Source organism: Lissotriton helveticus, chromosome 1_1 (assembly GCF_964261635.1).
Source record: "Lissotriton helveticus chromosome 1_1, aLisHel1.1, whole genome shotgun sequence".
Classification (NCBI taxonomy): Eukaryota; Metazoa; Chordata; class Amphibia; order Caudata; family Salamandridae; genus Lissotriton; species Lissotriton helveticus.
The window spans coordinates 154,244,346-154,271,171 of NC_136057.1; the positions used below are offsets into that span (position 1 = coordinate 154,244,346).

A 26,826-nucleotide genomic window follows, 5' to 3' on the forward strand; every position below is an offset into this window, starting at 1 on the left:
AACCAACCGGATAATGGCCTAGTTTTGAGTGGGAATTTAAGAAACTCATACTTTGCTTTGGAGACCCTATGAGGTAACAAGTTTATCTCTATTCTAACGTTTCAATGTTGGCCAATTGCTCAAATCAAGGTGGAGGGTTAATAAAACTTCTGCCTTTGCTCCACAAACATTATGAAGCCACTCTAGTCAAAACTACCTCAATATTGTGTATCTCACTAGCCCTCCTAGAGGCCGTATTACACCAGTTAGAAAGGGTGAAAAACAGGACAGCAAAATTAATATGTGGTCTACGGCAAAATGTGTATGTAAAACTATGGAGCCTGCAGCACACTGTACTGGAAATACTTCCTAAACTGCACCAATGACCACACTTCAGACACGTATGGTATAAAAATAGGAGGAACATTTTTAAGAAAGAATGCCAGTTTTTGGAATCAAAACTTTTATTGTAGTTTATCAAAAGAACAAATTCTGAGGGATCCAATGCATCTTCTGTGGATATTGCATCTGCCTGGCCCTAGGAAACCTGCACAGGGCTGGCGGATGCAGGGTCTGGGTGAGCTGTTTTACAAGATGGGGTGGAGGAGAACAGGGTTGTCACAATAAAAGTCCAATTGGGAAGGTAAGGGCTGAAGAAGGGTTTCTGGCGAAGGCCCTGCAAGTAAACCAAAGAAAGTGCCAATTCCAGGGTGTCCGATTGTGGGAAAATTCATGAGGGGGGGGGGAGGTACTGGGAATCCCAAAGAGTACATCCAAAATGGAGGGGATTACGTGCGGGCATTGCGCTCTGTCTCAGCCAGACACTCACGTACCAGCGCCCGGGCGTGGATGATACCTGGTGGAAGACACAAGAGACATCAATATTACCAATCAAAACGAGCAGTCATGAGAAGGTTCTAAAACACAAATAACAATGAATCACAACTGTTACACTGACATTTGCAGCTTAGGGATGGGAGTGCTGTTAAAGAAACAACATTCTTTCTGAGGCACAGGTTAGTATTACTATTCAACAACATCTACCGGACAGAACTTGAAGTCTCACTAAAGTAGCAGACTTTGGGGGGGAGACAAGTGATACCCTAGTGATACCCTAGTGACTCCAGCTGGTACAGTACTTGGAGTGCTGGCCACAAGCTGCATTTACTGAGACATCTCTTCTGAAATGGGAGCACTGCTGACAATATCAAACTTCCCAACCGTTCAGATTCATTGTCCACGAAACAAGATCCTACCATGCATATATATATTTATCTCAGAGTGCGCACATCAACAAAGGTGGGTGATCCTCGACTTAAATAGGTTGACGTCAGAAGAATATTCTAGGTAGAGGGACTGGCATGGGCAATGTCCACCAAGGAAACAAAGACTTTGGATCTCTGAAAGAAAACTTTCATTTGTAGTTATACAGTTCACACGATGAAGCGGTAAAATTACTCTATCCTGCCCCTGCAACTACAGTGAAATCTGTAAGAGTCCTTGTGATTGGGATCCTTCCCTCTCAGCCCAAATCAATACTGCTTCGTCATCGTGTTTTTATTTATGTTGCAGAGAAAGGTTCTTCATTCTCACCAAGCCACATGCTTGCCCAATTAGTGTCTGCCAGAATTCTCTCTAGGCTAGATAACATCCTTTACCCAGGACTGCCAGACTCTTCACTGCCCACATGTCAAAGGATCCAAAAACTTGGCCTTGCGGGCACTCTGCCAGCTACATTGTCTTGTTCACGTTACATAATCTTGTATACTGGGCTTCATTGGCTCCTGGTTAAAAAACACAAAAAGCTTTTGTTGGACCTGCGATGGGCAAGCCCAGCACAAAGGGGGTAGCTTGGCTCAAGTGACAAGGCAAGTGAAGGCTGTAGTGTTAAGCCGGCTCTGACCCAATAATAACTCCTTGTACAGCCACACCAAAAAGAAGGACACCACACCACTGCTGTAGAAAAATACGATTCCTTTATATAAAAGTTCTTTGTTGTAAATAGGGTTGACTGGGAAAGCACATATACATTTCTTTTGGTCATACAGTTCTGGTAATAAATAGTATTAATAAATAGAATAACTTCAGGAATGAGTTTCACAATAAATATCAGAATAAATATCAGAATAAATATCAGAATGAATATTGGTTCATTTAAATAAACAACCACGTTTCTTCTGGTATCGCTGCCACCAATTAAATACTTTAGAATCATTACATCTGCAATACGTTTCAAATGGGAAAGATAACTCTTACAGTTTATGCTGTTTTCAATGACCAGGTATACTGCTTCTCTGAGCACAAAATAAGGTTTGGGACTCTTTAATAATCACTCGAGGCGTATGCGCGTATATCTAGAAGGCAAGGAAACACAGTAAATACATCATTTGCACTCGGCAGTCACCGGGATAGGATCTCTGCTTTGCCGGTGAAGTCTATGCGCGCCTACGGGCTTTAGCACCACTTGAGCACAGGCGGCACCAGTTCAAAGTCATTAGACTGACGAACGGGCTGCCGGAGAGGTCACACAACCTTCGCGCACAGTCAAATAAATGCCGGTTCACAGTTCCTTCACAACGCTGCATTCACTATGAGGAAACGGGCCCACCTCACATCGGCTGCAATCAAAATACGATTCAGTCGGGCACAGCACTTCTCTCGTTAGCGACGGGGCTCTCAGGGGCTCCACGGACCTCCCTCCGACTTCCGCATACAGGGTGGTTCCCGCCCACAGCTACAGGGTCACTGGGGAGTGGCAGAGACGCTAGTCCCGCCCAACGAAGGCCGGCCTTTTCCCGCCCCGGCGCACCACCTCACCTTCAATCTGCGCAGAAAGCGCTCTACGCTGGTGGGGCTCGGAGACGTCCGAGCTCCCCTCTAGAGGCACCTGTCGCGAAGGGGGCACAGCTGACGATCGCGGGGAACTTGCTCTCGCCTCGCGACTCGATAAATCGATCACAGTTCCCCACCGGGGGGGCGGGGAGGCACACGAATCTGGCCACAGTCTTTTGGGGGCAATGAGGTACTCGCTGGGCAGGCGCTGTAGGCGCTAGATCACTTCTCACGTAGCTGACTGGAACGCCAGTCAGACACAACGCCAGCAACCCTTTGCTGCTCTACTGCCTGCGCTATCAGCCACCTCAGGGGTCAACAGGGCAGGTGTCAATCTGGTGTCAAGTCTGGAATCTCTTAATCTCCTCTTCTCTAGTCTGAACCATCTCATCTCCATCTCATCTCCATCTCATCTCCATCTCATCTAAAATGGCCGCCAGGGACTGGGCCCTATATAGCCAGTGCCCTGGGGTACTGGCACGAGCCAGAAGGTTCTAGAACCTTCTCTGGCTGTGACAATGACAAGGCACTCTTGAGGGGTATTTAGGACACTCACAGCCACCGTACTGGGGTTCTAGAGCAGCCATTTTGTGTACCTGAGGAAAACAAAGGAATTCCCGTCAGAAATGCGCGCCAAACAAAGGGCGCCAAAACCTCAAAAGGCCAGGGTTCATGAAGGCTCCAATGGGAGTCACTTCACATGAGGAAAAAGGGTGTCCACCATTTTAGGTTCATTTATACAGGTTGACAACCCCAGTTTGTAATGCCACAGGTTTGGGCCAGGCGCCTTGTAAATAGGTGCCACAAACCTTGTGAGCAACTGGGCATCAAGGAACATCTAACCCCATGAGACAACACATAAAAAGTCCTGGTAGACAAATAAAAAGCGACAAATTTTGGGAGGTACAGGGGAACAAAAGAAATCATAGTGGTGAGGGGACTCTCAGAAGCAGACGGGTCTAACAGCTTTCAAATCCACTTTTTATCAAACAGAAAACTCCTCCTTGTAAGGCTTTGTTCACTAGGCTCCCACTGGATCTCTGATCCACAGCACAGTTGCCTTTCCTTCTTCTTCTGCATGTGATCTTCCCTCTGGGACTCTCTCTCCGATATCTCAGCCACTATCTTTAGAATTATTTGCCTCTACATTTCAAGGCTAATTCTTTCCAGTTTGCCTCCACAAAGGCTTTAAAAACTTGGCTTTGTACTTGGACTTTTTGCTAGCTAAAACACAGTTGAGAAAGCCTAAGACTTCACTACTATTTACATTTTGACTCCTTACTTTGCTCCATGATGCCTATATTGGTATACAGGTGCTTTTTACCCAATGTACTAATATTTAACCCATAACAACTGCAAGAATGTTGCATGAAGACAAGCTACTTACACTCTCATTTCCTCTTATCTGAGTATCTTTGAATTTCATCATTTCAAATAGGTACCAGCTTAGCTGCATACAAAAGCCCAAACTAGTAGCTGCATTGCAGCTGCCATTTTGAGTCTTTTACAAATGTAGGAGTGTGTGTTTTGCCTGAAAAAAGTTATGGTTCATACCCCAGAATAGAAAATACCACGTGCTACTACAAACAAACAGACACAGAAATTCTCCTAAAAACCTTAGCTGACTGTGTTATTAATATTATAAATATTTGTTACGTGCCACTGCAACCCCATGGATATCCTGGTGCTGTGGGACATACGCCTGACCATCCAAAAGGGAGACTACTGCCTGTAGATCCACAATTTCAGGAGTCTCCTCTGGTAATCGTGCAAAACTTAACAGCTGATATTCCAAGATATGGAGAGCAACATATCCATACGTGCTCTTCATGGCTTCACACATGACGTAACAGATGACATAATTTATTTCAACAATGCTGTCATGTAAAAAGAACATTTTAAGTCAAACTGTGCATTAGACAGATGAGGCTAAATGGCCACAGTACTGGATTTAAGCCGACAAGTGTACCATATACAATTGCTACTTACGGATAGCACCCACTTTGCAGCTTTTAGAGTTGTAGATTCATAGCTGTGCACTCTACCATCTAGCATTGGGCTACGAATATTACAGGTTGTGTTACATCTCATGAAACCCACAATACAAAGGGATAAGACGCCCACTGTAGAGATTAGCAGGTTTTTCTTACAGTGGAAATCATGTCTGTATGCTTGTGCTTTAAAGACGTGCTTGACTTTCTTTCAAGTTTCCAGTCTGCGTCTTTCATGCCCATCAGAGGTGGATAACATGGGAATTTGGAAAAGTACAAGCTGCCATTCAAGTGCTACGGGTACATTAATACCTTCCTCTTGTGGCCTGTTTGTACCTGAAGATCCTGTCAAGAACTCAGTCCTGACAACCACTAAGTCACAAATTGCAGTCATCCACAAGCCAAATTTCTGTGCAAAATGATGGTCAAAAATTGTCTTCACATTATTGGGATCTTTGCCAGCTCCTCTGCCACACTTAAAGAACACTACCTTGCGTGGACCGATTTTGAAGTGAAACTTGAGAATACAGGAGGACATCCTTTTGCTGCTGGTAATTGCGTCTTTCACAGGCTTTCTTTGGCCATGTTTTGACATCCGCAGAGCATTATGGTCAGAAAAAGTGGTTCAATTCACGGCTTCCTGGATTTCCTAAGATTCTAGTTTAAAAAAGTGTCTAGGGTACTTGCTGACACACAGGCCAAAAACTGTAACAAGTCTGTGTAAAACGATCCTGAAAAATTGACTTGTCATGGTTTTCACTTCTTGTTCTCCAATACAATATGCCTGCCCACACATTTACTATCGTTTGTATAAAGAGGTGCATGGCAATGAAGGGTACAAAAACATTTGCTGGCACCTCTTAATTCAGGCAAACATTAGAATTACTACTGTAGGTTCAGCAAAAACATTTTCTGCACAAACTCTCTGACAGATACATGGCTTTATCGGTATTCCAAATTTCTGGGAGGTACAAATGCCACCTAATCCCAAACTCCAAACATTGTGTACAATTTCAAAATGCATCACCTTCCTTGTCACCAAATTTCGATAAATTTTAAGTTTTAAACTTCAAAATGATGCACGTTTAATATGCAATTAAAAATCAGGGTAATCGGGGCGTGGTTTGCAGCCGAAGGGAATGGCCGCGCTCTAAAGCGACTCCTCTGCCCTCGCTGCTTTCTCGGCATACTATCCTTTGCCAGTGAACCTGATTTTTCCCTACACCAAGCGGCATCCCTGACAGGTCCGGCTGGAAGCGTGGGTCTGCTCCCGGACCGCCCCGGAGCCCGGGTGACCGCGACCGGTCCCCCGGACGTGGCTGCTCCTGGGCCTTAAGATGGCGACCGCGCTAACTGTAGGCTGCCGGACCTGAATCCAGGGCTTGGACGCCGCCTAGCAACGCTGCTGATCGGGTCGGAGCTTGAGGCGGCGACTGCCATCACCCTCCGGCGGGCCCCATCCTCCACGCACCGGTGAGTGCCACCCTTCATTGCTGACACTGGGCCCCCCCTGCTGCCGGCGAGAAAACCACGCAAGTCCCCGGCCTTGGGCCTGTTGCCGGAGACCGCTCGGCACGGGCTGCCACTGTTCTGCCTGCACCCGCTGCCTGACGCCTGCCCTGATTCACCATATCGGCCCCCGGGAGGTGCGGTGGGGGCCGCAACTGCTGAGGGGGTGCTGCGCAGCCATCCCGGCCTCGAGGGAGATACGCTGGCAATAACCCGCCTTGAAACAGCGGCGGGGGGGGGCTCCAGACAGTGTAATCATCAGGCCCACACTAACGGCCTTAGTGGGTCCCGAAGTCCGGACTACACGGGGACAGAGGGACACTGCTCTGACGGGGGCCCGGCCCCCCCCCTACCCTGAAAATACCTGCCTGTGGATTGTAGCTGAAAGACAGCAACTGGTGGCATCAACTTGGGCCTGCGCTTAAGTAACAGGGCCATACTGCCCCCTACCGCATCAAGCACGACCGACTGGGGGTCCACGTCTGCCCGCGGGCATCCGGGCCGAGGGGGGATCCGGATAGACTCGGTGAACATAGAGGTCACCCTGCTGTGAGCGGACCTCCGCAAAATGGATTCCAAGGTCCGCGATATGGAAGTCAAGACCACAGCTCTCAGAGGATACCTCCACCCTCCAGCAACTAGTCACCCAACTGCAGAAACAACAACAACAAATGGGGGAGCTCCTCGACGATTATGAAGGACGCGCACGGCGCAACAACATCCGCATCCTGGGAGTTCCGGAACGGATGGAGGGACAGGCCACCGACCTCTTTGTCGAGAATCTAATCTTGAAACATCTCCAGCCACGACATCTGTCTAATTTTTTCTCCATCGAGCGGGCATACAGGGTCCCCGGAGGAAGACCGAAACCGGGCGGCCCCTCGCCCCATAATTGCTCGTGTGTTCAACTTCCGAGACATCTTTCTTCAGCCGGCAAGAACGGCGCCACCCCTGCGCCTGGAGAGCGCTCAGATCACGCTCTTTCCCGACTTCACAGTGAAAGTCCAGGCTCGTCGGCGCAGCTTCCTGGATGTCAAAAAAGCACTGCGTGCCAAGGACATAAAATACGCCATGTTGTTCCCTGCCAAACTACGGGTGGAGTCAGAAGGCAAGACGTGGTTCTTTGTCTCCCCTGAAGAAGTCTGGGACTGGATCGAAGGATGGGGCACTCAGGGACCACTCCAACTCATCGCCGGGGCTCGACCGTGCACGCCGGCCCGAGCTTGCTTCTGGAAAGCCAAGACTTGTTCACCGAAGGCAATCAGGGAGACCAGTTACCCTTTCAGCTACTCGCTATTCTGCAGCTGTTGGTTCAGGCTGCTGTTCTGTGGCCCGCCCTGTGGTGTTGAGACCCTTAATCTTTGACCAGCTGGCATTGGCCGGTTGGTGCCCGCTTGGGTCTCCATGTATCCTTTCTCTGGTGCGGACACTACGGATCGTCCATACTATTATGTTATCTACTGTAATATGTAAAAGATACGCCTGATGTACATTGCTTTTGTATGCACTAGGCTACGCAATTCTGTCAACCGTCAGCGAGGGCACCCATGGCTCTCCACACACCCCGTCTCTGTTTGGGAGGGCGACAGGCACTCTGCCTAGTTGGGAGGAAGTGGATAGTTTCAAGTCCGCGGGCAGGGAGGGGGGTTGGTATGGGAGGGAGGGGGGTTCTAGGGAGTTTTGTTTTGGTTCTTTTGGTTCTCTTCTGCATTTCTTACAGAGTCTTTCCTTGTCACAAATTACTACTCCTCCAGGGTCCACATGCGGCGGGTCAGCTCCTCCGGATACCACCTAGTCCCCAAACTGTTCGGAGGCTCCTAGATCCTGTATCTCGCCTCACCACCACACATTGGCGCCACACAATGCCCCCCCTCTTGTTTTATACCCGTAGAGCTCTTACTAACCACCGCCATGTCACGGCCCAAGGCTAGATCCATCACGATAATGTTGTGGAACGTTAACGGGTTGGGGCACAAAATAAAACGCGGCATAGTCCAATACCTATGGCGCCATTCCCCCGACATAGTATTGCTACAGGAGACCCACCTGGTTGGCAACACATGTCAAGCACTTCACAGAGGGGGTTACAGGCTACTAGTCCATGCGGGGTTCACCTCAGGATCCCACGGCACCGGGATTCTGGTTAAGAAGAATCTGGCGCTGACACCTACACAGACATGGGCCGACCCACTGAGCCGCTTTGCTCTAGTGGAGGCAACCTGGGAGGGGCATCCTCTAAATATCATATCAGCATATCTCCCACCGACCCTAGGTAGGGACTCCCTCAGAGAGCTGGGAGCCCGACTGTTAAGCCTCCCCACCGGCACACTTCTTATCGGGGGCAATCATGACGATGGATGATGAATTGGATCGACATCCTAGGCGCAGCTCACACAGACAGGGCTCTGACCTGTCTGACTTCGCGCAGGCAATGGGGCTCGAGGATATTTGGCGCACCCACAATCCCGATACGCCTTATTTCACACACTACTCCAACGCACACCACAGCATGTCCCGAATTGACTATTTATTTTGTCCCACCACAGATAGAGGCTACTTCACTCGACCGAGCGGTCTTCCCCGGGGTATCTCTGACCACTCTCCCCTTAGCGTGGATCTGACGTACCACCGACAGCACACCCGGGGTCCCATTATCATCAACCCCTGGCTCCTACAGATCCCAGACATTAAAGACAGCCTGATCGAACAAACTGATTTCTATTTCGCAGACAACGTGGGCTCGGTGAGCTCAGCGGTCACACTCTGGGGAGCATACTTAGCGGTCATTAAAGGGGAGGTATTAGCCCTTTAAAATGGCTTATTTGCGCAAACACGACGAACAGATCCAGCAGGCCGAATCTGACCTCCTTTGTCTCGAACGGTCTCACAACACTGCCCCCTCGGAAGAAACGGCTCGCCGCCTCCGAACCCAGCAAGCTGTCTATAAAGGCTAGCACAGGAAAAGGCACAGGCCCGATTACTCCATACCTGTCACCGTGTCTACGAATTCGGAGACAGTGTGGGGAAAATGCTTGCATGGCTGGAGCGACGTGACCAAGGGTCAAGATGGGTACCATCCATAGTGAGACCAGATGGGTCCGTGACGGGGGATCCACAAGAAATAGCGGAGGCTTTCGCCGACCACTTAGAACTTGTATACTCTGCTGGTGCGCGCTACACCTCGGAGTAGTCCAGACAACTTCTGGATGAGATGCGCCTACCTACCCTCTCAGAGGCTGAACAAGAGACATTAGACGCTGACATCACGGCTGATGAGCTAACTACGGCGCTCTTTGCCGTTAACTCCGGTAAAGCTATGGGCCCCAACGGAGTTCCCATTGAGTTCCTGAAAGGCATGGCTCCGGGGATTGTTCCTCACCAAAAAAACATGTTCGAGGGCAGCAGAGACAGTGGTTCCTTACCGCTCGACCTGAGACTAGCCTCCATTGCTGTCATCCTTAAGCCGAATAAACCACCCACTGACTGCGGTTCATATAGGCCGATCTCTCTCATTAGTGCGGAGGCAAAGATCCTAGCAAAGCTTCTGGCTAATCGCCTCCTCCTCGTGCTTCCCTCCCTGATTCACGATGACCAATCGGGCTTCTTTCCGGGACACAACCTAAATCTTCGGAGGGTCAATAATGTCCTGAGTCGACAGTCCCTTATACAGCAAGACGCCGCCATTCTGTCCCTTGACGCCACAATGGCTTATCGAATGGCCCTATCTCTTTGAGGTCCTCCGCAGATTGGGCTTTGGCCCTAAGTTTATCCGTTGGGTACGACTCTTATATACGGATTTACTAGGCCAAGTACGAGTCAATCACACGTCCAGACAGTTTAGACTTCACAGGGGAACAAGGCAGGGCTGCCCCCTGTCGCCATTGTTGTTTGCCCTCACCCTGGAACCCCTGGCCCACTGGATCCGCACAGATGTCTCCATCAGAGGCCTCCAATGGGACAATGAGATAACGGACAAAATTTCCCTCTATGCAGACGACATCCTGGTATATGTAGCCTCCCCTCGGTCCTCTATTAATAGTTTATTCCACGTTCTCACTAACTTTGGAAAATACTCGGGCTACTCGATCAACTGGTCTAAAATCGACACTGTACCTGCTACATGGCCCCCCGCCTGTGCTGCCCCGGGGGTTCTCCATTACGGTGGCTCCCGACGGATTTAAATACCTGGGTATCTACGTAACACCAGACCCCAAAGTGTTCCACGACCGAAGTTTGCTGGGTCCCCTCTTGACGGTTGCATACCGACGTGGCCCACTGGCGATCTCTTCCACTATCTTTCCCTGGCAGGGTGGCATTATTTAAAATGTTGGCGCTCCCACGCTTTTGTACGCCATGCAAAACTGTCCTTACCAGATCCCCGACTCTTATTTTAGTGCTGTGGAGGGTGACCTTCGACTCCTATTGTGGGACGGTGGTGCAGCCCGTATCGCCCTGCGTAAACTCTGCCAAAGCTGGTACGACGGTGGTATTGCCTTGCCTAACCTGCGTCTCTACTACTGGGCATCACAACTGGTGGCCGTCAACCACTGGATACACGGCTCGCCCCTGAATCAAGCCTTCCTCCTTGACAGAAACCAGACCGGGCGGGAGGGCTACCTGGGTGCCCTCTATAGCAAACCGGCTAGGAATAGGTATGTTGGACACACAGTCGCAATCTGGCATAGAGCAAACAAAACTATGGGGTGGTCGGAGAGGCTTACGGCGGCAACACCGCTATGGTCGTCGCAACAACTGGGCTCCCTCTGCTTCCTTCAAGGCTTTGACAAATGGGACACAATAGGCATTTCGACGGTGGGCGACTTAGTTCACAGGGGCAAAATACGGACGTTCGCTGTACTACAAGCCAAACACTCCCTTTCACTGACAGAATCTTTCCGCTATCTCCAAATCACGCATGCCATCCTAGCCGCCATCCCCCGACCTCAAATCCATACCCGAGACTTCCCCCCTGGAGGATAGATTGCTATCAGAACCCCTCCCATCGAAGGCTATCTCCTACACATACCGCAAGCTCTGTAATAACCTTCCTGACACCTTCCAGCCACTGCGGGATAAATGGGAGGCGGACCTGGGCCCATTAGATGATAAGGAATGGCAGGCTGCCCTAATGTCCCCTAGAGAGGTGGCAATCTGCCATCGGTTCCGGCTCATCCAACTGAAAGTATTACACAGGGCCTACATGTCTGCTCCCACACTGGCCAAAATCGGTAGGCGCCCTAATGAGCTGTGTCTACGGGGCTGCGGCCTGCCCAGCACCTTCTACCACACCCTCTGCGAGTGCCCGGTGGTACAGCGATTCTGGGAGGGAACACATCGCAAAATGGGTGGCTCCCTGGGCAAGACAGTCCCACTGTAGCACAAAGAATGTGTCCTTAATACATGGGGGGCCACGAACTTGAACGACCTAGAACTACAATGGGCAGCGTTAGGTTTCCTGCTTGTTAAAAGCTCCATAGCTATGAAGTGGGGTGATCCCGGGAGGCCGCTGGTGGTGGGCTGGATGGCTGAGATGGACCGCTGCATGCTTGCAGAAAAAACGGTTTATAAAATCAGAGGCTGCCCCAAGAAATGGGACAAAAAATGGGGACATTGGAACAAATACCGTGGCGAACTCTGTGAATCCCCGACGATGGAGCTGGCCATGGCCAGAGTTCGACCTATATGACAAAACGCATGCAAATCTTTTCCTGATTGTGGTAACCTTGATTCAATTGTATTGATTTACATGTGCCTAATTTTATGACTCTGCTTTCTTTCAAATGAAAAATTGTTAAAAAAAATCAGGGTAATCCATAGCTCAGATGTTGGCTCTGGTGAGGTCTCAGTGACCATAGGAATCATAGGAAAGTAGCAGCATATTACTATGGCACAAGTGTGTAAAAGGTTGGGGCACAGACCTGGATCTTGACAGGGAGCCAACACAATAATAACATTGACCTGTATGACCACATCGGACGTCTTCTAGTTCATGGACATATGACAGATAGGTTGGGCTAGATACTTCTGCTTGCTGCAGAGACTGAGTTTTACTGTTCAATTGTGTAAGGGTGCTTGTTTATTTAGTGTAGAGCATGAGGATCCCTGGTCAGTGTAAGGAGCTGCTACCTGGGAAGACACTTGGTGCACATGTGCGATTTAGATCCTAACCCAAAAGGAAGGAAAATAAACCTCCAGGGCTCGCCTCTGAACAGAAATCTATGTAAATGACTTTGCTTATAGTTAATCAGGTTGCAAGAACAGAAGCTCTGTAAGCCCAGAGAACACATGAAGTCTCCCAGCTGGTGGTTCAACAGAATACATGCAATGTCGTCAGACAGGAACATTGTTTGCAGGCTTCTTTGTTGAGGGTTCTCTAATCAGTTTAATGCAGAAATAGTATGCAATCCGATTCAAAGCTGTATTCGGCACAAGGCTATAAAAGAATAATTATCATACATGCACATTTTTAAAATAGATAAAAGTATTGCAGTGTAATCTCAAGCTATTCACAATGCCATTTTCAAATTCCATTCTCATACTAGGTGAATAAACATAGCATTAATCAATAAAAGCGGTCACAATTGGGATTCTAGCAGTTGGAGACAAAGAAAATAGACAGAAAAAGAATTAGAACCAAAAGAGCGCAGGAAGGAACATTAAAAAAAAAACGCCCCGGGTCTGGAAAAAACCCTAAATATATCGGGTCAGCGATTGCTCAGAAAACCCAACATAAGGACAGGGAGGTAAAAAAACAGAACCACGAGCCCTGCTTAGGGTGGGCTACAACGAAATACAAAGTACCCAATCTAAAACGGGTCAGATAAAATCTGCTTTCCAAATTTGTAATCCAGGTAAGGTACTGTTCCTGGCCCTTAGTCTGCTTCAGATCTAAATAGCAAGCGACTGAGGTCATAAACTGATGTTTTAAAAGCCTGGAATGCGATTGATCTGAGGGTTTTACACATTTTTGAGCTTCCATTGATTTGAGGTTTGAGAAAGAACACAGGCAGTCCTATAGTTGCGAAAGTCTTTTGTACATATGCGAGCCAAGGGATTGCAGTTGAATGATCTAATTTAAGACAATCAGGAAGAATCATTTGACTGAATGATGCATCGGGCGAGTGCCAGATCTTTAACCATAGCAACAGCAGGGCAACCTTAACTAGATCCTCAAAAAATACCAATCAAAACTTCCAATTGAGTAATAAATGTTGCCGTACTCCTCAGCACGGCAAGTATCCTTCAGAGGAATTGAATTTTCATTGTTTGCCCACCAATGAGTAGCCCCAGACGCCAGCCCAAAAAGTCCTCTGGGAAACACACTTACTCTTATAGAGAGAAATAGGCTCTCTAATAGGATAACGACTAAGTCTTTTTGAAAACCCAACCGTGTGCATATGTAGCCCTTGTTCAGGGTCTTGCGCCCCCACATCCCCCTCCCTTGTATCAGTGGCTGTATTGGTTCAGACTTGAGAAGATGGTGTGAGTGGGAATGCCAATATGTAGCCGGATGCTTAAAGCTACAAAACCTCTCCAGTCTGATGGCATTTTAGTCATTCTGAGGTAATATGGGTGAGCTTTTTTCCTACCCAAGTTAGGCTGGGAGAGGAGATTGTTATCAAGTGACAGCTGCTTTGCCACACTCTTCTCTGCTAGGAATCCACAGAACTGACCAGTGTTAACAAAAACTATGCTCTCCTCCCTTCCAGGATAGCTGCATATATAAAAATGCTGCCTGCTGGAATGAGAGTTAGTTGTGGGGCAAAAGGGCATATCAAGTAGCGGTCTCCAACCTTTTCTGTAATCTCAGCTATTTATGTTCCATAAAAATCATTGCGAGCTACGAATATTATCAGAGTTGTAGTAGTGACCACATCCTACACGACTATCAGCAGTAACCACTCCAGTGCATCAGGCATGGTTGTTAGCAGCAGTATAACAAGCATTTGCAATGCAATAAGTCTTGCATTACTGATAGTTTGAGGTATTGGTGTTGCAAATAATAATGCAATGCCAAAAGCTCATACTTCCAGTAATGCAAAGACCTAGTGCATTGCAAATGCTTGCATAGTGAGCCAGGAACCAGCATTGTATGTCTCAGTGCAGTACCACAAGCTGCTCCTAGAGGTCCCTACTGAGCAAGGCACCAGCACTGCAAGTCTAGGTGCAGTACCACAAGCTGCTCCTGGAGGTCCCTGGTGGGCAAGGCACTAGCACTGCATGTCTCTGTGCAGTACAGGTCCCTAGTGAGCAAGGAACCAGCACTGCATGTCAAGGTGCAGTACAGCAAGCTGCTCCTAGAGGTCACTAGTGAGCAAGGCACCAGCACTGCATGTCGACAAAGTTGGAGTTATTGGCATTATAAATGGCAATGTTTTTCAACCTAGCCATGTTGCAGGTTGCAGTACCATTTGTGACCAAAAGGGGACCTCTTATGGTCACATATGGTACTGCACCCTGCATAAGATATGGTAACTCTACACTGCCCATAACGCATTGCATGCAAGACAGTAATATGAGTACATTCAAATAGGTATTGCCATATATACAATTAGTAGCTTTGAAATGTGACAAAAGAATTATTACATTAATTTCGGATTAGGTTGTACTCTGTGTGGAGCTGATGAAGAGAAATGTATAGATGGTCTCACAAACATGTGAGATGTTCTAGTGAGTGAAGTAACCACTGCCAGCCTAGCTTAGGACCAAGGGTGTGTCCTGTCTGAAGCCTTTAAAGAAAATTGTGCCCTGAAGCTGCAATTAAAACCTAGGGAGTAACACCACATGTAAAAGGGGGGGGGGTGTCTTCATAGGAAGTTACAAGAGACAAAGTGGTACTAAGGAGGGACTACCTAAGCCTATAGACCAATGGAAAGCCACCATTTACAAAGGACAGGAGCGAATTAAAAAGATGGGCGGATAGTGGGCGGAGCTTTATGCCCATATCCTGAATACAGCATGGCTTGAAGAGACAGAGACAGCGCAAGCGCTGCCTACGCGAGACCTAAAAAGGCTTGATCAGTTTGGAATGCCTCTACAAGGATAATCCAAAGCAGCCATACCATAGTGCACCAAGTATGTAATAAGTCAACACAACACCACATGATTTACCACTCAAAGATCAGATTCAAATAGAACATAACATAATGTGTATTCATAAAGCACACACTCACCTTTAAGGATATCTTGGAGCTGAAATAACAATGCTTATTGTAACCCAAGTCAAAGGTTTGAATGATTGAACTGAAAATTCTACTGAAAATCAACAGTTTTTCTCCCAACATCAGCTTTTGAGTTTAGTCACAAAAACACACACACATATATACATACACACACACAACCGAGCAAACACTTCTAATTTAGCAGACTGGGCTCCACAGAGGAGAGCTACATACTGATAGCTGGAGAGCTGCCAATAGCTAAAGAGCTACTCTTCAGAGAGGCCTGTTCTAAAGGAATGAAATTATAACCAAGGCAGTGTCAGCATCTTTCTTGAGGACCTGAGAGGCTACTCTGACATCTGTAAACAAATCTGTGTTCTCAAATAACATGTTTTAGACACAAACGTGCATGCATGGTCTAAAAACTGTCATTTTGTGCACAGCTGCGTCATGCTCTGAGTCCTAGTCGCTATTGCCCCAAGAATGTGTTAACAACAGCATCTTGTACTAGCCAAGAGTGTTAGGAGGAAAACCAGAGGAAAAGTCATACGGAAAGCACATTCTGAAACTCCTTGGCAGAGAACAGAAGACCTACTCAGGCCTACTCAGGAGGCTTTAAAGATTGATCTGTTTGGATAACGAATGGCTCGGCGTTGCATCAGCGTCTAGGTGTCCACAAGAATTTTGGGCGCTGCTTTATTAGTAATGATGTGATCTGATGCGGACAAGTCTTTTTCTTGCTGGTATCTCGCATATGTTTTCGGTACCAAGTATACACTGAAAATATTTTCATGTAATTTCACAAAATTAATGCATGTAGGTAGCTGAAAGGTGACAGATGTAGTGAGCTGGATTACACATGCTGCTCCTCACCTCTCTTTAGCCTCTCCATGGCACTCTTGCTGCCGGCGTATGTTGGCCTGATTTCTTTGCCCATCTCCTCTATCACGGACAGCAGATCAGAGTACGTGCTCTGGGAGGCCTGAGACCCAGGTGGCTTCATCGCCTGGGAGAGAAAAACATGTTCAACAGGTTAGTTTTACCACACATTACTAGACTCATCACTAAATATCACAACATCAATGAAACAGTAGGAGCAGGCAGTGATGGAGAGATAAGAAGAAAGAGGGTGAGAGTAGCACTGATAAGCAGATGGGAGCAGGCCAGAGTATGTACTCTGGCAGACCTGAGAACCGGGCGGCTTCCTGGCCTGGGAGACAAGAACATGTTAACAGATTAGTGATAGTACACATTACTGGACAGCTATGGAACAGTGGGAGCAGGAAGTGACGGGGAGAGGAGCAGGAGGAGGGTGCGTGTAGTACTGGTGAGCAGTGCTACGCAAACAAATGCTGGACAGAATGCTGAATAAATCATACATTCACCCCAGTAAAGAGATCTGGGTTAAATCCATTGTTCTTTTCCTCACTATGCCACCCCAGGTTAGACCCAGCCATATGCAAATCAGTCTTGACCCTGCTCTTCAGGGGAACAGTCCAGCCCGAACTGCCAAGGCAGGTCCTCCCTGGAATGGAAACAAGCATCCTGGTACCGGTTTCGGGGTATTGAATTTGAAAGGATTTATAGAGCGCTCTGCTACCAAGCGGTTTCCTGGCGCTGGGAGACTGACAGACGGAGGAAAGGGAGCACCGGGGAGTTACTATAGGGAAAATGCTTGGGTGAAAAGGTGTGTTTTGAGTGCTTTGCGGAAGTGCAGGTATACTGTCATAGACCCGATAGTCAGGGGAAGGCTGTTCCAGAAGCGGGGGGCGAGAATGGAGAACCTGTTGCCACCCACTCTGGACTTTCGAAAGCGAGGGACACTGAGGAGGGCCTGAGTAGCCGAACGGAGGTTACGGCAAGGGAGGTAGGGGGTGACCATGGAGTTAATGTAAGCTGGGGCCGTACCGGCGCGAGCCATGAAGGTCATGCAGCCCATCTTGAAGAGAGTTCTCTGCAGGATGGGGAGCCAATGAAGGGACTTCAGTAGTGGGGTAATGTGATGATGCTTGGGAATCCGGTAAATAAGGCGAGCGGCCTGATTCTGGATGGACTGGAGGCGCCGCAGTTCGTAGGCAGGGATGCCCACGTACAAGCAGTTCCCGTAGTCCAAACGAGAAAGAACCATGGCCAAAACAATAATTTTAAGTGCTTCAAAGGAAAAGAAGCGGGAAATCTTGCGAATAATTCTAAGGGACAAGAAACAGGATGAAACAAAAGAACCAATCTGAGGGCGCATGGAGAGGTCCTGACTGATCTTGATTCCCAAGGTTTTGACTGAGGCAGAGGGAACCGGGGAGGGGCCAAGGGAGGGGGGCCAAAAGGCGGAGGTCCATGGGCTGGCGGAGCCTCATCAGCCAGGTTAGCTTGAATCCAGCGGCACAGTAAGCAAGGTACTGGTGAGCAGGGCAGAGTACGCACTCTGGAAAGTCTGAAACCCTGGTGGCTTGATGGCCTGGGAGACAAGGGCATGGTAACAGATTAGTGATACCACACATTACTGGACTGCTCTGGAACAGTGGGAAAAGGAAGTGACAGAGAGAGGCGCAGGAAAAGGGTGTATGTAGTAATGGTTAGCTCATGGGGAGCAGGGTACAGTGGAGAATTTAAAGAATGACCGGGAAGACAAGCACCCTAAGAAGTGATGAGAGAAGAGTCAGTTAGGAACTGTTGAGGACAAGACAAGCAGGACAGGTAGTCAAACAGGAGGATCGAAGGAAGGTATGCAGGAATTCTGGGACAGAAGAAGCAGAGCAGCAGCAACGGATTGTCAGCAGGACAGGAAGGAGGAGGGGAAATTGTGGAAGAAGGGAAGCATGGACAGAATGAGACAGTTGCAGGCAGTTGAAGAGGGTAAGCAAGAACTGCATGGGGCTGGGAAAGCAGATGGGCATGAGCGGACAGGAGAGTGAGGTAAAGTCAGAAATTATGGGAGAAGAGTACAAGGAATCGTTGGAAAGGAGAAGCATGAGGCCAGAAAGTGATCAAAAGCAGGTAAGGAACTGTTGGTATAGATAAAGCAGAGGGGCCACAACTGAAAGGGAGCATGGCAGAGAGGGAAAGCCAAAACCGATGAGAAAAGAGAAACCAGGAAGTGAAGGGAAAGGCGAAGCAGAGGAGCAGTAACCTCTGCTGAGCAGAGGAGAAAAGGAGGAGCAGAGAGGCAGGAACCGCTGGGGATTAGAGGGGCAGGAATAACTGGGAATCAGGGGAAGCATGTAGGAGGAACTGCTGGGAAGCAGAGGAGCAGGAACTGGTATAGGGCAGAGAGAGCAGGAACTGGTATGGGGCAGAGAAAGCGAAAACAGGAACTGACAGGACAGGCGAAGCAGAAGGACAGGAACCGCTGGGGACTAGCGGAATCAAGGGGGCAGGACCTGCTGGAGAGACAGAGGAGCAAAGGGGTAGTAACCTCTGTGGAGCAGGAGAATGAGAAGCAGAGAGGCAGGAACCGCTGGCAAACAGAAGAGCAGGAACCACTGGGGAAGCAGAGGGGTAAGAAGCACTGGGAGCAAGGGAAGCAGAGGGACAGGAACCGGTGGGTAGCGGAGGGGCAGGGACCGGTGGGTAGCAGTGGGGCAGGGACCGGTGGGTAGCAGTGGGGCAGGGACCGGTGGGAAGCAGAGGGGCAGGGACCGGTGGGAAGCAGAGGGGCAGGGACCGGTGGGAAGCAGAGGGGCAGGGACCGGTGGGAAGCAGAGGGGCAGGGACCGGTGGGAAGCAGAGGGGCAGGGACCGGTGGGAAGCAGAGGGGCAGGGACCGGTGGGAAGCAGAGGGGCAGGGACCGGTGGGAAGCAGAGGGGCAGGGACCGGTGGGGAGCAGAGATGCAGGAACCGGCGGGGGAGCAGAGATGCAGGAACCGGCGGGGGAGCAGAGATGCAGGAACCGGCGGGGGAGCAGAGATGCAGGAACCGGCGGGGAGCAGAGATGCAGGAACCGGCGGGGAGCAGAGATGCAGGAACCGGCGGGGAGCAGAGATGCAGGAACCGGCGGGGAGCAGAGATGCAGGAACCGGCGGGGAGCAGAGATGCAGGGACCACTGAGGAGCAGGGGAAGCAGAGGGACAGGAACCACAGGGGAAGCAGAGGGACAGGAACCGGTGGGAAGCAGTGGGGCAGGAACCAGTGGGGAGCACAGGGGCAGGGACCACTGAGGAGCAGGGGAAGCAGAGGGACAGGAACCACAGGGGAAGCAGAGGGACAGGAACCGGTGGGAAGCAGTGGGGCAGGAACCGGTGGGAAGCAGTGGGGCAGGAACCGGTGGGAAGCAGTGGGGCAGGAACCGGTGGGAAGCAGTGGGGCAGGAACCGGTGGGAAGCAGTGGGGCAGGAACCGGTGGGAAGCAGTGGGGCAGGAACCGGTGGGAAGCAGTGGGGCAGGAACCGGTGGGAAGCAGTGGGGCAGGAACCGGTGGGAAGCAGTGGGGCAGGAACCAGTGGGAAGCAGTGGGGCAGGAACCAGTGGGAAGCAGTGGGGCAGGAACCGGTGGGAAGCAGTGGGGCAGGAACCGGTGGGAAGCAGTGGGGCAGGAACCAGTGGGGAGCAGAGGGGCAGGAACCAGTGAGGAGCACAGGGGCAGGAACCGGCGGGGAGCAGAGATGCAGGAACCGGTGGGGAGCAGAGGGGCAGGGACCACTGAGGAGCAGGGGAAGCAGAGGGACATGAACCGCAGGGGAAGCAGAGGGACAGGAACCGCTGGGGAGCAGGGGAAGCAGAGGGACAGATACTGCTGGGGAGCAGGGAAGGAGAGTGGGTAGGAACCGGTGGGGAGCAGAGGGGCAGGAACCGCCGGTGAGCAAGGGAAGCATGAAGGAGGAACTGCTGGGAAGCAGGGGAACAGGAACTGGTATGGGGCAGGGCAGGGCAGGGCAGAGATAGAAAGCCAGAACTGATGGGAAGAGAGAAAACAAGAACTGACGGGACGGCGAAGCAGAAGGACAGGGGCAGTAACCTCTGTGGAGCAGAGGAGAGGCAGGAACCGCTGGAAAACAGAAGGGCAGGAACCGCAGGAAAGCAGTGGGGTACGAATGACTGGGAGGAAGGGAAGCAGAGGGGCAGGAACCGCTGGAAAGCAGGGGAATCAGAGGGGCAGGAACCGCTGGGAGGCAGGGGAAGGGGAAGGAACCGCTGGGGGGCAGGAGAAGCAGAGGGGCAGGTACCACTGGGGAGCAGGGGAAGCAGAGGGCCAGGAACCGCTGGGAGCAGGGGAAGCAGAGGGCCAGGAACCGCTGGGAGCAGGGGAAGCAGAGGGCCGGGAACCGCTGGGAGCAGGGGAATCAGAGCCAGGAACCGCTGGGGAGCAGGGGAATCAGAGAGCCAGGAACCGCTGGGGAGCAGGGGAATCAGAGAGCCAGGAACCGCTGGGGAGCAGGGGAATCAGAGAGCCAGGAACCGCTGGGGAGCAGGGGAAGCAGAGGGGCAGGAAGCACTGGAGAGCAGGGGAATCAGAGAGACAGGAACCGCTGGGAGCAGGGGAATCAGAGAGCCAGGAACCGCTGGGAGCAGGGGAATCAGAGAGCCAGGAACCGCTGGGAGCAGGGGAATCAGAGAGCCAGGAACCGCTGGGAGCAGGGGAATCAGAGAGCCAGGAACCGCTGGGAGCAGGGGAATCAGAGAGCCAGGAACCGCTGGGAGCAGGGGAAGCAGAGAGCCAGGAACCGCTGGGAGCAGGGGAAGCAGAGAGCCAGGAACCGCTGGGGAGCAGGGGAAGCAGAGGGCCAGGAACCGCTGGGGAGCAGGGGAAGCAGAGGGCCAGGAACCGATGGGGAGCAGGGGAAGCAGAGGGCCAGGAACCGATGGGGAGCAGGGGAAGCAGAGGGCCAGGAACCGATGGGGAGCAGGGGAAGCAGAGGGCCAGGAACCGATGGGGAGCAGGGGAAGCAGAGGGCCAGGAACCGATGGGGAGCAGGGGAAGCAGAGGGCCAGGAACCGATGGGGAGCAGGGGAAGCAGAGGGCCAGGAACCGATGGGGAGCAGGGGAAGCAGAGGGCCAGGAACCGATGGGGAGCAGGGGAAGCAGAGGGCCAGGAACCGATGGGGAGCAGGGGAAGCAGAGGGCCAGCAACCGATGGGGAGCAGGGGAAGCAGAGGGCCAGCAACCGATGGGGAGCAGGGGAAGCAGAGGGCCAGCAACCGATGGGAGCAGGGGAATCAGAGAGCCAGGAACGGCTGGGAGCAGGGGAATCAGAGAGCCAGGAACCGCTGGGGAGCAGGGGAAGCAGAGGGCCAGGAACCGATGGGGAGCAGGGGAATCAGAGCCAGGAACCGCTGGGGAGCAGGGGAAGCAGAGGGGCAGGAAGCACTGGGGAGCAGGGGAATCAGAGGGCCAGGAACCGCTGGGAGCAGGGGAAGCAGAGGGCCAGGAACCGCTGGGAGCAGGGGAAGCAGAGGGCCAGGAACCGCTGGGAGCAGGGGAATCAGAGAGCCAGGAACCGCTGGGGAGCAAGGGAAGCAGAGGGGCAGGAAGCACTGGAGAGCAGGGGAATCAGAGAGCCAGGAACCGCTGGGAGCAGGGGAATCAGAGAGCCAGGAACCGCTGGGGAGCAGGGGAAGCAGAGGGCCAGGAACCGCTGGGGAGCAGGGGAAGCAGAGGGCCAGGAACCGCTGGGGAGCAGGGGAAGCAGAGGGCCAGGAACCGCTGGGGAGCAGGGGAAGCAGAGGGCCAGGAACCGCTGGGGAGCAGGGGAAGCAGAGAGCCAGGAACCGCTGGGAGCAGGGGAAGCAGAGAGCCAGGAACCGCTGGGGAGCAGGGGAAGCAGAGGGCCAGGAACCGCTGGGAGCAGGGGAAGCAGAGGGCCAGGAACCGCTGGGAGCAGGGGAATCAGAGAGCCAGGAACCGCTGGGAGCAGGGGATTCAGAGAGCCAGGAACCGCTGGGAGCAGGGGAATCAAAGAGCCAGGAACCGCTGGGAGCAGGGGAATCAGAGAGCCAGGAACCGCTGGGAGCAGGGGAATCAGAGAGCCAGGAACCGCTGGGAGCAGGGGAAGCAGAGGGGCAGGAACCGCTGGGAGCAGGGGAAGCAGAGAGCCAGGAACCGCTGGAAGCAGAGGGGCAGGAAGCACTGGAGAGCAGGGGAAGCCGAGGGGCAGATACTGTTGGGGAGCAGGGGAAGCAGCGGGCAGATACTGTTGGGGAGCAGGGGAAGCTAAGGGGCAGGAACAACTGGGGTGTAGGGGAATCAGAGGGGCAGATACTGCTGGAGAGCAGGGGAAAGAGAGGGGCAGGAACTGGTAAGAGGAGAGACACAAGAAGATAAAACTGCTTATGGGAAAAGCAGGCAGGCAAAGCGGGAACTGTTAAGAAGAAGGATATACTACAGGGAGTAAAGGGTTCCCAGTTGCACCAAGGGCAGTGCAGGAAAGAGACAGGAAAGTAGGCAGTGCCCAGAGTAAAAATGGCAAGCATAAACTAAGACAGCGAGGAGAGACAGAAACAGAAACAAGCATTGGAAATGCAATAGGTCTCGCATTAGGAAAGTTTGAGCTATTGGTCTTATAAATGAATTTTTTTTTATTTATGTATTGTTTTTTAAAATAGCTAAATTAATAGCGTTGTCATTTACAATGCCAATAGTTATAACTTTCGCAAATGTGACACCTATAGCAGACACACGTCAACATCCTATTTTATCAATTGAACATGTATTAATTGATTAAAAACGCGTTAACAACGCATTTCAACAGTGGCTGCATCCCGCGTGAACAGAGTTTTCCACAACGCTTTGAACATGCTGGGCAATCTACAATTGTTCACCCTCTTGAAACAAGACACACGTCAACATCCTATTTTATCCATTGACAAGATACACTACAAACACTCCTTCCAGGTTCAGATGCATCATATTTCTTGCACAAAAACAATACGAACCATCACTAAACAAAACACTACACTGACCACACACAATGACACCATATCACCATGACCCCTGCCACTGAGAGACTCCACAATCGTGAAAAAGCCGACCAGGCTTCGAAAATGCTACGAGGCCATGCATATGACCGATGCGTGCTACATGAAATGCTGATGACGTGATATAACCTGCCTTGGCAAAAGCAAAACAGGAACATCAAGACGGTGCACGCCAGTACTGTCCTTTTGATAATTTTACAGCAGTGCTAACAAGTGGCAGTCGTTTATTCACAAAGCAAGAGGGAATTGCCACTTATACACGACGTACCGGTCTTCAGTTATCAGCCTTTACTGAGTCAATATTCCTTTACATACGATGAATGTAAATTAATTATCTAGGCCGATATAAAGGCGTCACATGACCTAGGCCGGTGGAAAGGTAGCTTCAGCAATGGCGATGACAAAACACACTCGGCTACACTTCCACACAAGAGGCACCTGGTAAAATGGTCAAGTGCACCCCTGCCGGTGACTCAAGTAAAGAAATCTCTCACAGTGGCATTAGTAGCCTTAGGAAAACTTGCTACACAAGCCCATCGAATTTCTAGGATGAACTGTCTCTAGGCCTTTGGCTGTGGTGCATTCCAGGGATGTTTTCATAGCATAGCGCTGCAGTTCAATACAGCCATCTAGCGAACTTCCTTTTTTGGAAATCTCTACCAGGTACCATCATTTAACTACACTGATTTGTCACTGGAACCCCCTAAATATCACAGTTGTTCAGCTCGCGCAGTCGCTGTCAGTCATGCAACCAATTGCACACATTAAAATAAAATGACAGCCTTGTTGGCCAAATCAAAAAATAAAAGCTTGGATAAGTAGCGTGAAAAGCAAAAGTGGGGGGGGATCAAATAAATCAAACAGGGAGGCCTGCGTGCACCAGACGTCACACGAGGATTCTACTCTTCTCTGGGAGCAAACCCCATAAAGCAAGGCATTGTGCACATGCCTGCGCCATGCAGAAACATCCCAGATCCACACGACTGGAAGCCCAGTGATGTTCTTCAGAGTGCAGTGACATCCAGACCAGGCACAAGCAGGCGAGCTCGTGAAACTTCCAACACACGCAAGGGAGTCAGCAGGGCTGCCTGGACAATTCACCATAGCGCTGACGAGCAGGAGGATTTCATCGTCTAGTTCGCCAACGTGCCAAAGTCACAATAAATGAGCTGTCCAATCCACACTTGCGATTTTCTCTGGTGTGCTTTCCACTTATGCTGCTATGCAGCTTGGGTGTCTGGAGACAATTCCTTTCAGTACTTTTGGCGGGGGGAGAAGGGGGGTTGGTGGGGGGATTAGTGGAGGCCATTGGTTAGAGGCGGATCACGCTTTTTGCAAACAAAAACAAGCCATGAATATAAAATAAAACGACACACGGCCTACCGGCTGTGAAAGTGAAAGTACGGCCGGCCGGCCGGGAATAATTAGGGGAGGAGCAGGCAGGCAGCCGCTTGTGATTCGGAGAGATGACACGGGATAGGGAAGGGAGGGTGGGCAGGCTCAGAGCCGAATGGGATGGGGAAGGGATACCCGGCGTGAGAGTTGTTAAGACCTGTGCTCATGTTAAAAATGTCGTTGGGCACCGTGTTCATTAAAGAAAACAGGGCTCGTGCCTCCTGCTGTGGGCTGAGATGGCACAGTTTGCGGCAGCAGAAAGCATCAATTAAAACAATAAAAATAATTCTCCCACGCAACCTCTGAAGAGGGACATTGTAAAGAAACGGCGATTGGCCCGTGCGCCTAAGGCGCGCAGGTAACTGATGTGTTGGCAATTCCAACGAGTTAGGCGGCAGCAAGAACAAGACGGAGGGCATTGCTGTGGGGAGGGGGGGGGGCTTCGGGGAGGAGAAATGGGACACAGCCGCAGCCGGGGGCGGAGCGGGGAGAACGGCGATGAGGGAGAGACACGGCCTGGGGTCGTGAATAGTGCGAAGCAGCAGGGGCCTTTGAAGTGAAGCTAAGCTTCACTTCAAAGGTGTGGGAGGAGTGCTGCTGGGGAACAGATGGCGATTTGATGATGTGCACGCGCATTTTAGGTCAATGCGCTTGCGCATTGACCTAAAAGCGCACGGGCACAGCATCAAATCGCCAGTAAATCGCCAGTCTAGGTAAACCTTGTTTAAGTCCTTATAGTCTCGCTCAATGCGCATGCGCATGCGCATTGAGAGGCGAGACCTAAAAAGGGCAAAGGCTCAAGAGACCGTGAGCTTCAGAGAAAGCGAGAGGCGGGAAGTATGGAGAGAGGCAAAGGCAACAGGAAGGAGGGTGGAACAAACAGAGCAGCAAAATAACAGACTGAGTGATGGCCAAACAAGAAAAGCAGGCAGAGCCGGAACAGTTAAAGACAGGGGGCACATTTTACCCACATGCAAGGCAAGCACCTGATCAGAAGGACGTACTATGCACTTCCTCTTTCTAGAATGTTCCAGAAGACAATGGCTTCTGTCCCGAGCTCCACTAGGCTGTCATGGCGATTGCATGGAAGGAGACTTCACGACCAGCACCAGAAGGGAGGGCGCGGCATTGGGGGCAGTAGGAACAGAAATGCACAGGCCAGGAGTCACAACAGGAGATGGACGCCTACTCAAAGCAGGACAACTAGCAGGCCTTGCTCACAAGGCAATCGGAGGAATGGGAAGGTCCGATGGCCCGGATAGTTTAGGTTATGCTTCGATTACTATGAAGACAAGTACCATTTCTAACCCAGGGTTGCCTGCAGTATTAATGACGGGTGTTTACCAGGCTCTGCCAATGAGAGCAGACAAGTGAGGGCTCAGACTACGTGGAGTAAGGAGCAGAGAGGACGCTAACCTGCAAATACGACTTCCAATTCAAAGTACACATACAAACCTACACTCCTGACACTAGTCACTAATGCACCACCAAGGTGTCAGGCCCTCTGTGCTGAGAGCTAGGCCTTTTGGGGGACACATAAAAAAGAATTCTAAGGGCACACATGTTTTGCTTTTGGTTGGTCTGAAAGACCAGGCTGTAGAAATAAAACCCACTAGACTCCAGTGTATTTTCAAGCCAGAGGTTTATTACTTGAAATGAGCCCACAACCAGGCCAGCGCCCGGCAGCTCTGAACTACCAGCAGCAACTGACCAGTCAGAACCATGGTCACCACTCTGGAAGTCGAATGTGAATCAAAGATACACAACAGTAGAGTGTATAACATATACAATGCATCAGGCTACTACCTTGTGACCTAATGAAAGGAGAATCCATGAAATAAAACACTAATGAATAAACAGAGCACTAACCTTACCCCCTTTCCTAACACAAACAAAGAGACCTTTATCACAAAATAAAATACACACACAAGTGAGAATTAATTCAAGATAAATCAGAAAAATCAGAAAGCTTGGCAGGTAATTTGACTTTACATCCAAGCAGAGTCTGATGACACTTAACTACTTCTTCATTTAAATCAGTGGAAATAGG

General features: G+C 50.7%; 1 protein-coding gene across 3 annotated transcripts in view; it reads right to left on the bottom strand.

Moving 5' to 3' along the window:
- Positions 1 to 425: 425 nt before the first annotated feature.
- CDK2AP2 (cyclin dependent kinase 2 associated protein 2) overlaps positions 426 to 26,826 on the bottom strand; it is an 89,191-nt gene continuing 62,790 nt past the window's right edge. For all 3 annotated transcript variants that reach the window (XM_078659292.1, XM_078659291.1, XM_078659293.1), the window contains 2 exons: positions 16,346 to 16,478; positions 426 to 835 (listed from right to left, as the gene is read on the bottom strand). In XM_078659292.1, coding sequence (XP_078515418.1) covers positions 768 to 835; positions 16,346 to 16,478 — 201 coding nt within the window. In that variant the 3' untranslated portion in view covers positions 426 to 767. The remainder of the gene's footprint in view (positions 836 to 16,345; positions 16,479 to 26,826) is intronic.